The sequence below is a fragment of the Eublepharis macularius genome, chromosome 2, assembly GCF_028583425.1.
Source record: "Eublepharis macularius isolate TG4126 chromosome 2, MPM_Emac_v1.0, whole genome shotgun sequence".
Lineage (NCBI taxonomy): Eukaryota > Metazoa > Chordata > Lepidosauria > Squamata > Eublepharidae > Eublepharis > Eublepharis macularius.
In genome coordinates, this window is record NC_072791.1 from 136870945 (window position 1) to 136885365 (window position 14421).

Consider the following 14421-nt stretch of genomic DNA (forward strand, 5'->3'; position numbering starts at 1 on the left):
TTACCATTGGTCAGATGAGTGGAAGCAGCAGGCAGAGGCTGGGAGTGGAGGATCCCCTGCTCCCAACAGGGGATCTGGCAGCCCTAACTACCTCACTCCCATCTCACTCTGCTGCAAGCCAAGCCATTACCACCATCTGAAGACATTCCTGATTCCAGAAGTTTGGGGGAAGATGGTCCACTAGAAAGTTCTCTTGTGGCACAAACCTCATTCACAAGAACACAGCTTCCATTCATTTCTGTGGGAGCAAATCACAATATACATTGTGCTCTGGAATAATGGAATTGCATTCGAGTGTATCTTATAAACTGAACTACATTCCCCCTAATTATGCTTGTCCAGCCCTCTTCCTGGAAACAAATGCCATTATTTAGAGCTGAAAAGGGTTCCTTCCCACTTTGTGTGAAAGGATAAACACTAAAGAATGAGATTTATAATGGTGATAAGAAACAGTTAATCCAAAGGCTCTGAGACCAGCAGCTTTGTGTTATATTTTATTCTCATTCTGACTCCTTTCTTGCCCATTGCTTGTTCATACTGGCAGCATTTGCAGCCTTTCCCACCTGGGTCTTCTGTTTTTAACCAATGTTTCCACCTTATCGGATGCTATCAGATTTTGCCCACTACAGCTCTGCATTTCTTTTTGGACATGGTGCCACACATCTACAGTAAATACTTTTAAATATGTTTGAACTGTTGCAAGCCACATCCATTCAACTTGCTGTGTAAAACTGATAATGAAGTGAAGGAGGTATGTGTTTTTTCTTTCTTTGCTAAATGGCATTGAGGTGTGTAGAGTCTGATAAAGTGAAGATCCTGTTTGGCGGCTACTTCACTTTGCCCAGCTGTGTGGCCATTCCAAAAAGTGCATGGGAATAAGGGAGGGCCTTGTAGTGCTCTATATAAAGAATACAAGCTTGAAAAGGTGAGGCTAGAAAGTGGCAGCAGCAGCACTGCCCTGCCCTGTTTAAGCAGCTGGGGAGGAGGAGAGCCCCGAAAAAATACTCTCCATTCAAGGTGGACATCATGTTTTGGGCACTGCTAGTTCTCCTCAGCACCATCTTGCATAGCTCAGGTAAGTCTCAAGGCACGTCTAGATAGTTGCCAAAGACTTTTTTTTTCAGTCTGCCATTGGTTCCAAAACAAGGATATAAAGAAAGAGGAGCCAATAAATTATTACTTTAGAAGATTCTTTTTATAGATAAGCTGGTGGCATCAAGTCCCTTTTCTCTTTACCACTTCTGGCTGGAATGACCAATGAATATTAATTTCCCAACAAGAAGATTTTTAAAAAGAAGAAGAAAAGAATCATAACATGACTGCTAAACTGGAGTCTATGATTATAAATGCAACACACTGAGGCAAAATCGACTGATTCTCTTCTGTTCTTGGCAATTCTTCTTGGGTATTTAGTGTGCCCTGCTTTTCATGCTGCTCTTCACCAAGCAACCTCCTCCCTCTCGACTATACAGAACCTTCTCTGGAATATAATTTCAGAGTTATGAGCTGTAAAATAATACCATGCAATGATCCTAGAAATAAATATCTTCTGTTTGTGATAATTAATATTCTTCCATGAACTTCTTCAAGGACAAAGGTCAACACTTATACCTGGCAAAAAAGTATTCTTTTGACACCTCATATTTCTCTGTAATGGTGCCTTTAGGTTAGAGCAAAAATCCTGCAGCTCTGTTGGCTATGTAGTAGTTCCAATATTAAGTAAGCACAGCTATAATGCTTCTAGCTAGGGAGGTTCCATTTGCATATCGTGGCTAATTACCATGGATACGCCTACACTCGGAGCAAATAGCTACAGGGAACCATACTAATAATTACTCTGGCTTCAACATTTGTTTCATAATGGGTTTTTTCTCCTTATTTCTCAGATCAGAACCATTTGGATCTTTCAGGCACATTATCAGGTAAGTGTATGACATATTAATTTTTCCTACTTACCACGTTTGCCATTCATTGTTTAACAAAACTCTCCCATACTTTGTAGTTTATTTTGTTTTTTCCCTCCTAGATTGTGGTTTCCTGTTATTTATTCCTTTGGTCTGCCAAAAACAATTTAAGCATCTAGTGTAAGTTTCTAGGACAATATTACTGACTGGGTCTCCACAGTCCTGAATTTATTTATATTATATTGTTTACGGTAGCTAATGACCCATTTGACAATAACTACACAAAAGAACATACCCCTGAAAGATGAATTTGTAGCACAAGTCTGAAAAAAAAAGAAATGTATACAATTGAAGTTTTCATTTAAACGTCCCAGGCCAATTTATAATAATGCCTCTACATAGTAAAGAGACAGTCCCAGTGGATCAAAGATCAGAATTTGGCTCCAGAGTCATAAAACTAATTGTAACGGTAAATTCTGCTATGATATTTCTATTACTCCCATCACTATGGTATCCAGTGGAAGATTATAATTTGGAAAGGGGAAAAAACTGCAGGAAAATTTTCATCAATAAATGTTAATTCTCAAAACAAGCCCCAGCCTTGTCAAGTATGAATGAAGTGGCATTTTCCTAAAAAGCGCAAATAAATGTTATGAGTTCATGATTAAAATGGTATGGATGAATAAAGTGTAGCATAAATTTTCATGTCATATTCCCAGTTTAAAAATTGGGCTATATATATAACCACAGGCTTCTAATCTTATCAAAGATGCCAGATATTAGAGCCGAAGTTAATTTGCTCACACAAATTCTCCCTTGTGTCACATGAAGTTGCCTTGAGTTAGAATGTTTGTCCATATTTTGTCTGTGAGTTTTGACTGTTAGTGGAGCTCCATAGTCTAAAAGTAGCAAAAGATCTTCCTCAACACCTAGTACCTTAGATCTGCTAACTGGAACTGCCAAGGATTGAACCTGGGACATACTGCCTGTGAAGCAGGTGCTTTACCACTGAGTCAGAGCCCCTCCCCAAGCATCCTGCAATATAGCTTGGAAACCAGAGTTATATCATCCCTGATGAAAAAGATAGAAAGGGTAATTTCATCCCCTTTCACCTCCCCACTGCAGCCTCATGGCCAGCATGACTGGGAATAAACTAGGGGCTCAGAAGAAACTACTGGGGGAGGGGAAAGCAGGGTAGATCTGGAATCAACTGTGCCTTCTGTTGACAGATGGCTGTATCGAACCCTGTGGGTGCTATCCAACACACAGCATAGGAAAAGGCTGAAAGCCCAACCATCAGCTGTTTGGGATGGAAGAGGGACTGGGATGTGTCTTTGATTGAATTCATCCCTTCTTCCCAAATAGCTGCTTAGAGTTCAGCTTTGTTCAAAGAGCTATGCATTCCCAGCCACAGCTGTTGGCTTAAGAAGGAGAGTCATGCATTTGCAATGAAAATTCCTCATCCCCACAGAAGACTGCTGCACATCTGCCCTCAGCCTACCTCAGGATGTGATGCTCCTTAGTCACACCCATGTGGTTCAGTGTATAATTCACATCATAAGATTGGGAACTCTAAGCACAATATGGTTGTCAACCCCAGGAAGGGAAATCCCTGGATATTTGCAGGGGGTGGAGCCTAGGGGAGGCAGGGGTTGGAGAGGGGGCAACGTTTATTTGTTTGTGTCATTTATAGTCCGCCCTTCTCACTGAGACTCAAGGTGGATTACATAGTGTGAAATTAGTACAATCAATATCAAGGACATTTCCATAAACAATGCTATGGGGTAAATAAATACAAGTTTACAAAGCCATAGCATTAGCAAGAATCCAATACAGAGTTGAAGAAATGCTGAAACAGAACATAAGCAATTCTAGGACTGACGTTAGACAACATATAAGTACCCAGAAGAATCATACTTAAAATACAGGTAGCACATAGGAGCACTTACTTAAGCAACAGATAGGACATAAAACAACATAGTGGTGAAGTCTATCGTCCCTAACTCGTTAGTGAAGAATCGGAGACCCCCTCCCTACAACATAGCCTTTCTACCTTAGTAAAAAGCCCTTTTGAATAATTCAGTTTCGTGTCATTTGCAGAAAGCTAGGAGAGTGGGAGTTTTCCTGATCACCTCAGGCAGGCTGTTACATAAGGTGGGGTCTATCACAAAGAATGCACATGTACAGGCAGCTGTCAATTTCGTCTATGTGCAGGGGAGCACCTGCAGGAGACCCTGTACAGATAAGTGAAGCTGCCGTGAAGAAACGTAGGGAGAGAGGCAGTCCTGTAGGTACACTTGAAGGCATGAAGAGCTTTGCATAACTTGACTTGACCATGGTAACTGATAGGTAGCCAATGGAGTGACTGCAGGATAGGAGTGATATTCATGCTTCTGCTCGCTCCTGATAACAGCTGAGCCGCAGCAGTTTGCACCATTTGGAGTCTCCTAGTCAACTTAGACAGGAGATCTCTAAATAGTGTGTTACAATAGTCAAGTTTGGATGTTACCATAGCATGGATCCAGGTGACCAGATCAGCCATGTTGAGTGAGGTTGTAGAAAGCATTATTTGCAGCTGCCTTAACTTGCTTTTCTAGTAGTAGTGCTGGATCTAGTATAACCCATAAGCTTTTAACTGAGGGCCAAACTATACAAGATGACTTATGCGAGTTTGTGCAAGTGTTTAGAAGTACATGTACTCCAATGTGTCCATGTCGACTTTCCCCCAAGCTGAGCACATGTCCTCTAATTTCAGTCCATGCATATGTCCTGTAACTTTGTGTATCTGCATTTGTGTGTGTCCATGGTCATAATCAGTGAGTGCAGAGCGCCGATTTTAGTCTATATGGGGGGAGACAAGGAATGGTATCCCATGATGCACCTTCTCGTTGCTCATACTCAAATCTTCCTCAGCAGTACAGAGCAAATTCAATACAATTTGGCCATTATTTCCAATGGAAAAAGCATTTCAGGGCTTTCCTGGGGCTGTGGGAGCCATTTTTGGACTGAATGTTACCAAATTGGCTGGGGCCCTGCTAACTGTCCTCTAATGACCCCCCCCCCCAGTTTCATGAAGATTGGTTTTTTGGGTGGGCTTCAGTTTGGTTCTGTTGGGCTGCCTGGTGTGTAGATTGTAATTGGAAGTGCACCTCTGACCATGGCAGCCTTGATCCATGTATTTCTGCAGTGGGAGTCAGTTTTTCCCCACAAGAGAAACAAATGGGGTGGCTGGGGCACCTTCTTTGTGGGGCCATAAAATAGCTCCCCAGGGTCCAATCTCCCTGGAACTTGGGAGGTCTTTAGAGGACAGTTAGGAGTAGGTCTCTTGCGAATTCAGTGGATTTGCTTGCAAAATGCCACCCCAATTTGTCAATTACTTCCATTGACAAATCAAAGAGGGATATGGAAGGTTAACTATGATGAATCTTTGACATCTGTGCTCTTTGAGAAAGAAGCTTGGAAACGGACCTTACAAGGATCTGGACCGTCCATTAGAGAATGCAGTCACAGAACCAACTACGTGAACCTATGATTATAGGTCCTTTTGATCTGTGACATTCACAGTGTCTGGAATTACCCTTATACTGTACCTGTATTGTACCTGTATGCAAGGCAAATCGAGTTCTATATGAGAAATAGTGTCATAAGATGCCAAAAGCAATTGCACTTTAATAACATCCATGATAGCACTTTGAGCACGGGACACTTTAATGAATTGTTTTTAGAACGCATAAGATGCCTGTATAATTGAGGTCTAGGGAGGTTGCAATATATGGTGTAGTATACGGTTGTGTCAAGAGAAACAAAAGAATATACAAATTGTTTATTACATCCCTTACTCTGTATAAACAAATTTGTGAAACAGTACTCAATTAATATATCCTTTATTAAAACAATTGTGAAGACATAATACCACACGGGAGATTCTCTGTTGTGACAATTACATTACCGTGTTGCTCTATTTTGTTGTACATGGTAGGCACCCAGGCAGCCTTTCCCCAGCCCCTCGCCGGGCTCTGGGGGAAGAGCCATGGCAGGTGCCCATGTGGCCTTTCCCAGGCCCGTTGCCAGGCTCTGGAAGAAGAGCCATGGTGGGCACCCACACGGCCTTTCCCCAGCCCCTTGTCGGGCTCTGGGGAAAGAGCCGTGGCAGGCGCCCACGTGGCCTTTCTCAGGCCCCTCGTTGGGCTCTGGAGGAGGTGCAGCGTCAGCTGCCCACACAGCCTTTCCCCAGCCCCTCAGAGGAAAGAGCTGCGGCAGGCATCTGTGCGGCCTTACCCAGGCCCGTTGCTGGGTGTGGAAGAGGAGCCACGGTGGGCATCCCCAAGGCCTTTTGCCAGCCCGCCAAGCATCCTCCCTGGCCCAGTGCTGTAGGAAAAGGTGGAGGCAGCAGAGGCAGGCACCCATGCTATTTTTCACCAGCCCACCGAGCAGCCTCTCTGGCCCAGCACGGGTGCTGGAGGAGGAGGAGGAGATGGTGGTGGTGTTTCACACTCCTAGGGTTGCCAGCTCCAGGTAGGGAAATACTCTTTTTTTGTGTGTGTAAATTCATGACTAAGGAAATCTATTTTACATGCACACAAAAAATTGACTTCCTAGTCACAAAGAGTTGCATGGCAAGGAAAATTCATGACAGAGCTAGGGTCTGAATCTGGAAATTTTACACATGCTGGTAAGACAGGCTGTCCTCTAGTTAAATTACTCCATGGGGAGTGGGGAGCTGCAGCCTCAGTTTTACCAGTATTTTTGTACATCAATGGCATTCTACTTATATCTTCAGGGGAGAATAGATCATTGCAATACAGTGTAATAAAACAGAATGGCAAGCAAGGAGAAGGCAGGACTTCAATGCTGACTTTACGCTTTATGACTTGATTTCATTTCAAAGATTCCATGACCATAACTCACAAAGAGAAAAGGAAAGAGTTCTAAAGCCATGAAGCCTCTAGGGTGACTAAAGGCCAGTTCTAGGCTGTTCCAATGAGCAGCTCTCAGCTGGAAGCTAAATAGGTGCTCCCCCTGCACCTTCAGCCAGCTTCCTTCTTCTTTCTGCAGACCTGGCCACAGAAGAGACAGGAAATGCCAATCGACAGTGCAGAGGTAGAGGGAGGGATGACTGCACATCACATTCTGTTTAGGATTTGCTTGTGGGCAAAGAGGAACCCTTACTGAAGCTCATCTGCCTGATGTTGCCCAAAATGCAAAGAAAACTCTGGCAATACACTGATGCACATGGAAAGAAATGGAGTCTGAGCCATTTGCAGGCATGCTTCACAACACCTTTTTATATAAAACATAGAAGGGAATAGCCAGAGAGTGAGTGCATTGCAGGGCTGGATGATGCTCAATTCTTCTTCTCCGTAGATCCAGAGGAGTTAGCCATGTTAGTCTGTAGTTGCAAAATAGTAGAGTCCTGTAGCATCTTTAAGACTAACCAACTTTATTGAGGCATAAGCTTTTGAGAACCACATGCCTAAGTGGGTGTCGTCAACATATTGATGGGACCCAATACCAATGCCTCAGACAACCTAAATCAAAAGTCTTTTAATCAAATGGATTCTGGTTTTCGAAAAGGCGCGCTCACAACTTGCAAGTTGCTGCTCACAAATTGGATTTCTGGCTCACAACACTGCACCGCTTAGAGGGAACATTGATCCTGACCCTATTTTTTCACAATACGGTGACCATCAGCACATCTAGAAGTCATTCCACAACATCCATATGATTAATGTGGAAAAAAATTTTAAAAATGGAGTTAAGCCTTTGTCAACGGAAGCCATTGAAATATGGTTAAACCCATATTTAAGCTAAAGGTGTCTATTTCTCTTATTTGGTGTTTCCTGTTTTATTAAGAACCGAACGAATCAGCCCTAACTATTTGGGTCAGTGTATTTATTTGAGAGTCTGGAATCATAGTGCTACAGGGCTAGTATAACAACATGAGATTTGTTGGTGTTAGCATGCACTATCTTTAGTACTTATGTTCTGCCTTGGTAAGCCTTTGATCAACTTAGAAAATGGCCATTTTAATATATATTTCAATTGTGCAGACGTATGTGCCCTTCACAAAGGATCACCACTGAAATAGAAATAGCTTAAATATGGGTTTAACCATATTTCAATGGCTTCCGTTGACAAAGACTTAACTCCATTTTTTTAAAAAAATTCTCACATTAATCATATGGATGTTGTGGAATGACTTCTAGATGTGCTGATGGTCACTGTATTGTGAAAAAATAGGGTCAGGATCCAAACGACCACATGACTGTTTCTGTATGCCCAATAGCATTTGGAGCAATATCCCTACTGGGTTACCCCATGCCATATTCTTTCTATTGATGTTTCTTTTGAAGAAAGCACCAACCTGTAGGTGCAGTCTAATAAAACCTGCAAATAAAACTTGTGTATTATGATCTCAATTCTGTATAAATAGGGCAAAACATGAATTTTCAAGTTGTGGTACTAACAGCCACCTCCCCACCCACCCCCCACCCACCCCACACACACTCTCTCCCAGTCTTTGCCCAGTGGAAGGCAAAAAAAACCTCCAGGATCCCTAGCCAGTCTGGCCTGGAGGAAAATTCCTTCCTGACCCAAAATAGGTGATTGGCATTAACTTGGCCATATAAGAAAGGGCCACAAGAGCTTAGCACCAGCTTATCCTTTCCTGCCTTCCCTCTCCCAGTCAGTAAGAACTGAATAGGCTGGTGTGGCACCGGGTTTATTGTGGCATAATAATTTGTGGACTACAGCACACTTCATCAGATGCATGAGTTTTTGTAGGAAAAAACAATTGTGACCAATTAGGCTAAAAGCCACAAAATGCAAAAGTACAGTCTGTGACATTTCTGTGTGAAGTTCAAATATATTCAAGATAAATATAGTGACTGTAAGCAACAGAACATTTTAATCTCTAAGGACATTCTGCTGCTGAACTGCAAGGGACCATTATGCAACAAAAATCCTTTGAAGAAAGACTTCAGCATTTGGGTTCTGTTTGTAGCTTAATTAGGATCTATTCCACTTAATTTATAACTGTTAAATTAATACAGCAATGCCAGGAAATTATTGCTAATTTCTAATGCTAAGTATGTTCACTTGGTCTTCCTGTATCTGGCCACAATAAAGTCTTTAAGGTATCACAAGATTTTCTTATTTCAACTGCAGAAAAGATCACCCTCACCTTGATTTTGTATTTATTTTTTATACATTTGACTTTTCATAGAAATGCCACAGTGTGCATCTTGCACTTCATGCCTTTTGGCTTCACAGTGGCCAATTTTGCTTTGTATGATTATGCATGCTTGTATGTACCAGGATTGCTAGGTCACACAACTGCCAACCAGCAGGATGCGAGGGGAGATGGCAGGCAGCAGGAGAGAATCTTACGTTTGCATATACGCCAGTGAGCCACTCTGGAGACATGATGATATCACTTTCACTACAGAAATCATCATGCTAGAACTACTCTGGTTGGTGTGCAAAAAATCTGTATTTTTTGCCAAAATTGTGGGTTTTCACATGACAACATCACTTCCAGGCATGCAGAAAGTGAAATTGTTGCATTGCAAGCAATGTTGCAGCATCACCTGTAAATGCCAGCCATGACAAAGTAAACCCTCTTTTCTTCCCCCAAGCACAAAACATACACACACACAATAAGGGACCCCAAAGAAGATGAGGGTCAGTGGGCACACATAATGGCAAGAAACGGATTGGCAAAGCAGTGGTGGCAGGCCAGAATCCAAGCACGAGAGGGCTTCATTGCCAACTCGCACAGAATAGTGATTTTTTTTTTAATCCTGTTTCATGATAATGCCAATAAGGCCCATTCTACATGGCACACTTTAAGCCAGAGCTTCTGAGAATTCATGCCAATCAGTGTTGAATTGGCTTGGGCTCCTGGTATTCTGCACTGCACGAGCTCGAGGAGATTTGGTATCTGCTTTCTTATTCCAAATGAGTTGAGAAGTATCTGTTTGAAGCTGCCTTTTTAAAAAAATGTAGGGCATACGTTGTAATGTTGCAATGATGGCAGTGTGCCCCCCATCCCCCCATCAGCCTTCGCTGATTGGGCAGTTCTGTGCCCATTTTTTTAAAAAAAAAAATCTGGAGAGGCAATTGGCAGTGAAGTTCTGAGGGGAAACCTACAAAATACTTTTTGCACTTGTTCCCCTAGCTTCTAGCAGATTGCTCTGTGTGGTTTGACTTGTCTGCTTGGTGCAAAACAGCACCTCTCTACAAGAGCAAAGTGTTCAAATACTGCCCCAAAAAACAGCATTCTCACTGGCCTCCTCACATCATTTGACTGTGTTCTGGGATGGGGAAGGCAGATTTTTGAGATGAGTCTCCCACCTGCATTTCCAAATCACCATGAATGTGAGCCCCAGTTGTAAATAAAGGAAATAAAAAAGTAAAACCAAGAAGTGATCAGTAGTGAATGTGGATTGCCATTAGGGAATGGGACAGACATTGTGCTTAAAAGGACCGTTTCCTTGCTTTAAAAAAAATAAAGAAGGAATGTGTGGAGATTTGGGGAGGGAATGGTTTCTACCAGGTGGCCAACTAATCAGCGCCTAGGGAAGGGCAAAGCTGGGTGGAGAAGCAGTTAGGGACAATAATTTCTGCACACAAAAAAGATGCATCAAGGGTGACTCAAGGGCAGCTTCAAAAAAAAGTTGCCATATGTGTGCATGGGCAAAAGTCAGGGGCAAGCCAGGGAAAGATTGATTCTGCATCTGCATCTCAGGTTGATTCTGCATCTTTCCCTCGTGTGGAAATCTGGAGATTAAGAGAAGCAGAATGGAATCTGAATCATCCTAAATTGCCAATGCAGAATGGGCCCAAATTACCTTTGTGTCCTGCTGTTGCCTGTTGATGCCCGGTTTCCCTGTGTTTTGTAGTTGTGTTCCCATGACGAGGGGCAAATCCTTTCTTTCGAAACTCAGGAAGATCCGCCCATCAGAGTCAATGCAGGGGGATCTGACCGAGCTCCACCTCAGCTCTGATCTTTGAACTCTGGAACTGAAAAGCTCAGAAAGAGTATTGTAGAGCTCTTTCCAGGCTTCAAAATTAAGACCAAATATGAATTTGCTTCAAAGATTAAAAGTGAATCTGTACATATTTCACTGCAGATTAGTTGCCACAGACTTAGGGCCAAGCTACACATGACAAATGACACTTGAACGGCAAGTGGACAGTGGAGGGCAAGTGAACAGGGAGAAATACACTTGCCGTTCAAGTGTCATTCGTCATGTGTAGCTTGGCCCTTAGTCTTTGCATTGAAATAATTTTCCATCTTGATTTTGTTCTTCTGCTTCCCTAGTTACTGTATTGTTGCCTGACTGCAGAAAGGCCTTTTCTGATTTAAAAAACTGGCGGATAGATTGGTGTCCTTTTGCGTCTTTTTGTTTCCTTCTTTTACTTCCTTATGTTTCTGGCTGCCTGATTCATATTTATGTCCACCACCAGACATGGCAACAGAGAGCATGTATGCTTGTGACTGTGAGAGAATTGGACACTTATATATATTTTGGGCCTGCAAATCCTACCAGAAGAAGCAACAGTCCTTGCTCCCACAGTCTTATGGTGCTTTGCTTTGCCCTTCCCACGAGGTATCCCTCCTGTTTACCTATGCAAAAGGAACTTTGGGACTGGTAATTCTTTTTATGATAGACCCAGGAGGCCCAGCAGTTATGAATATTGCTTGAGCTTGCTGGTCTAGCAATGCTTCCGATTAGCTCCAGCAAATAGCACCAGATCTGGTGTCAGATAATAGATACATAGATACCAGGAAATAAGTTTCTATAAATATCCTCAGGCATGATCTACAGTTTACTCTCATTTTTTCCTCATGGAATAGAAATTGCTGCCTGGGCTGGGCCCCTCTGGACCTCCAGGCACCAGTAAAGTGTACTCTTCCCCCACATGTGGAAGCTCTAGAGGAAAGAGAGCTTAGAGCATACTGGAAGGGGGAATTTTTGAGAAGCGGATCATGCAACTTCCAAACTGTCCCTCCACCCTTGATCCCTGGTATGCCCTAGCATGTATGTATTTATTGTCAGCTACAGAAGCAGACCATATTAGAAGCAATAGATTCCTATATGGCAACAAAAACATTGATTCCATAAAGACGTGGACTGTCCAACTCCCTGTCCTCCTCCCCCCTCCCCCCCCCGCCATGACTTCATGCATTTCGGCTACACTTGCAGCTCTCTGTCTCTCTTTGTCTCTCTCAGTTCAGATGCTACAAATTATTTCTTGCTCCCTCCCATTGACTCTAGGGGTCAGTGTCACATTCTGAAAATAGGGGGGAAATGTTTCCAGGTCATTAAGAAAAGTATTCCTAGTTCTTACTAGTTAAGGGATAGGATATTTTTGGCAGGATCTAAACCAATGTATGGAACTGGATTGTTTGAAAGGTTCCAGTCTGTGATAAACTCTGTTGCATCATGCTTAAACACTAGCCCTGTTCACAAGTTACAGTGAATGCACATACAATTTGTATACAATGTACATGTGATTGTTCTTTATATGTGCATTAAGTAATACTCATCTTACAGTCAACAAGTGAACATGTAATCCAAATAGGGTTCCCAGGTGCCCGCCAGTGGTGGGCAAACTTCTGGGCATTTGACTCCTTGCCCGCCGATTCACCAGCAATCGGCAGGAGGTAGCAAGCCCCCTCGAGGCCACCAGCAAGCATCCCAGGAAAATGCACAGTGCGTGCACTCCTGGGGCGGGGCGCAACAACATCACTTCCGGGAGTGACGTTGTCGTACCAACTGTGCAAATGCTTCCACGCTTCATTTAGGGCCGATTTTGGCCTGAAACAGGATGAATCAGCCCCATGCAGAGCACAGGAGCACTCACCTGTCTGGCACAATGATGTCGCTCCTGGAAATGACATCATTGCACATGTCGAAAGCATGTATGCATTTTGCTCGTGCACGCACAACGCAAACACACTGCCAGCAAGAGGTAAGTGCCAGGTCCACCCTCCCACTTGGATGGTAGAGGGACCTGGCAACCTTAGATACAAACCCTACCATTATCCAGGTACTGGTCCCTGCTTTTATTTGTAAACAAACACACGTTGGCTCTTTCTTACAAAGAGATGTACGCATGTGCAAACAGGATGTATGTGCACTCACTCTGACATGTGAAGAGGGCTAAACTGCATTTTTTTTAGTTTCTGAAGTCATAACAGCCTCAGAGTCCATTAGTTAACAGATCTCCTGTTGTGATACAATCTAGTTTCACAATGATGTTGACATGAGTCAGTTCAAACTGGGAACATGAGGGCATCTCTGAAATCAACCACAGCATGTCTACATCAGACAGTCTTTATGGGTGCAGGAATCAAATGTAAAATGCACATTATTTACTGCCACAAGAAAGGTGAAACAATAGCCACATTGTAATTGATGAAGTATTTCACAATACATTATTGTTATAATCATCTGGCTTAGCTACCAGGAAGTACTTGCTGGTTGAAATATTGATTTGTTGAATGTTGGTTTCAGCATCTTCTTACAGGAATACAATGCATTTTAGTGAACCTGGGTAAAAATTTCCAACCCATTACTTATAGATGAATGGCTGATTGATTATAACCATGATAAAAATCACTGTTATAGACAAATGTGCTAGGAAATGAGAGGACAAAGATTAAATCTGAGACTAGCCTTTTTCAAACACAGGATAGTCAGATTTCATACAGGATGGGACTCTCACATTTATTACATTGCAATATTATTACTATTATGACCTCTCGTCTCTTCAGCTAATAAACTGCTTTTGCCCTGCTTCCATATCTGCAGCACTGCTTCCTGTTCCATCAGTGCTTCACAACACAAACCTCTCCACCTCCATATCTTTTCTGTATTCACCTTAAGGGCATCCAGAGGGCTAAACTGTCTTATACTGAATTTCGTTTTAATGGGCTAATTTTTTTGTAAAATATTAATCCATTATAAGCAGGGAGAGTTATTTCTGCTTGTAATTATGTGTTTGAGTTACACTTGACTGTAGCAGATATTGATTTGTTGGCAACAACTCTACGGTCATAGATCCAGAGGAGTTAGCCGTGTTAGTCTGTAGTAGCAAAATCAAAAAGAGTCCAGTAGCACCTTTAAGACTAACCAACTTTATTGTAGCATAAGCTTTCGAGAATCACAGTTCTCTGAACAGCCATTACATTTCATTTCAGACTAATATCATCTTGTTACAGTATTTTTAAAGAAGTCTAAGCAATTATTTCATGTTTTAAAATGTTGATAATTCCAAAAATATTTGGGAAATTATAACAATTTTCAGTTATTTGAATATTAATTTTCTTTATTTGTTTTTCTTGTTTATTTAGCAGGTTTTCACAGGGAGGCCCCCATTTTCCAAAGGCAAGAAGTGGTGTTACAAAGAGGTAAACCTTTGCATATTTAATAACAATCTGTTCTTAGGTGTCAGGAGTAGTGCAGTTGCCTTTGCCTTGACTCCATTACATGCAGCTGTGAGAATG

General features: G+C 42.3%; 1 protein-coding gene across 1 annotated transcript in view; it reads left to right on the forward strand.

The window, feature by feature from the left end:
- The first annotated feature begins 1026 nt into the window (after nt 1-1026).
- MUC6 (mucin 6, oligomeric mucus/gel-forming) overlaps nt 1027-14421 on the forward strand; it is a 70477-nt gene continuing 57082 nt past the window's right edge. The window contains exons 1-2 of the mRNA XM_054970007.1: nt 1027-1075; nt 1887-1922. Coding sequence (XP_054825982.1) covers nt 1027-1075; nt 1887-1922 — 85 coding nt within the window. The remainder of the gene's footprint in view (nt 1076-1886; nt 1923-14421) is intronic.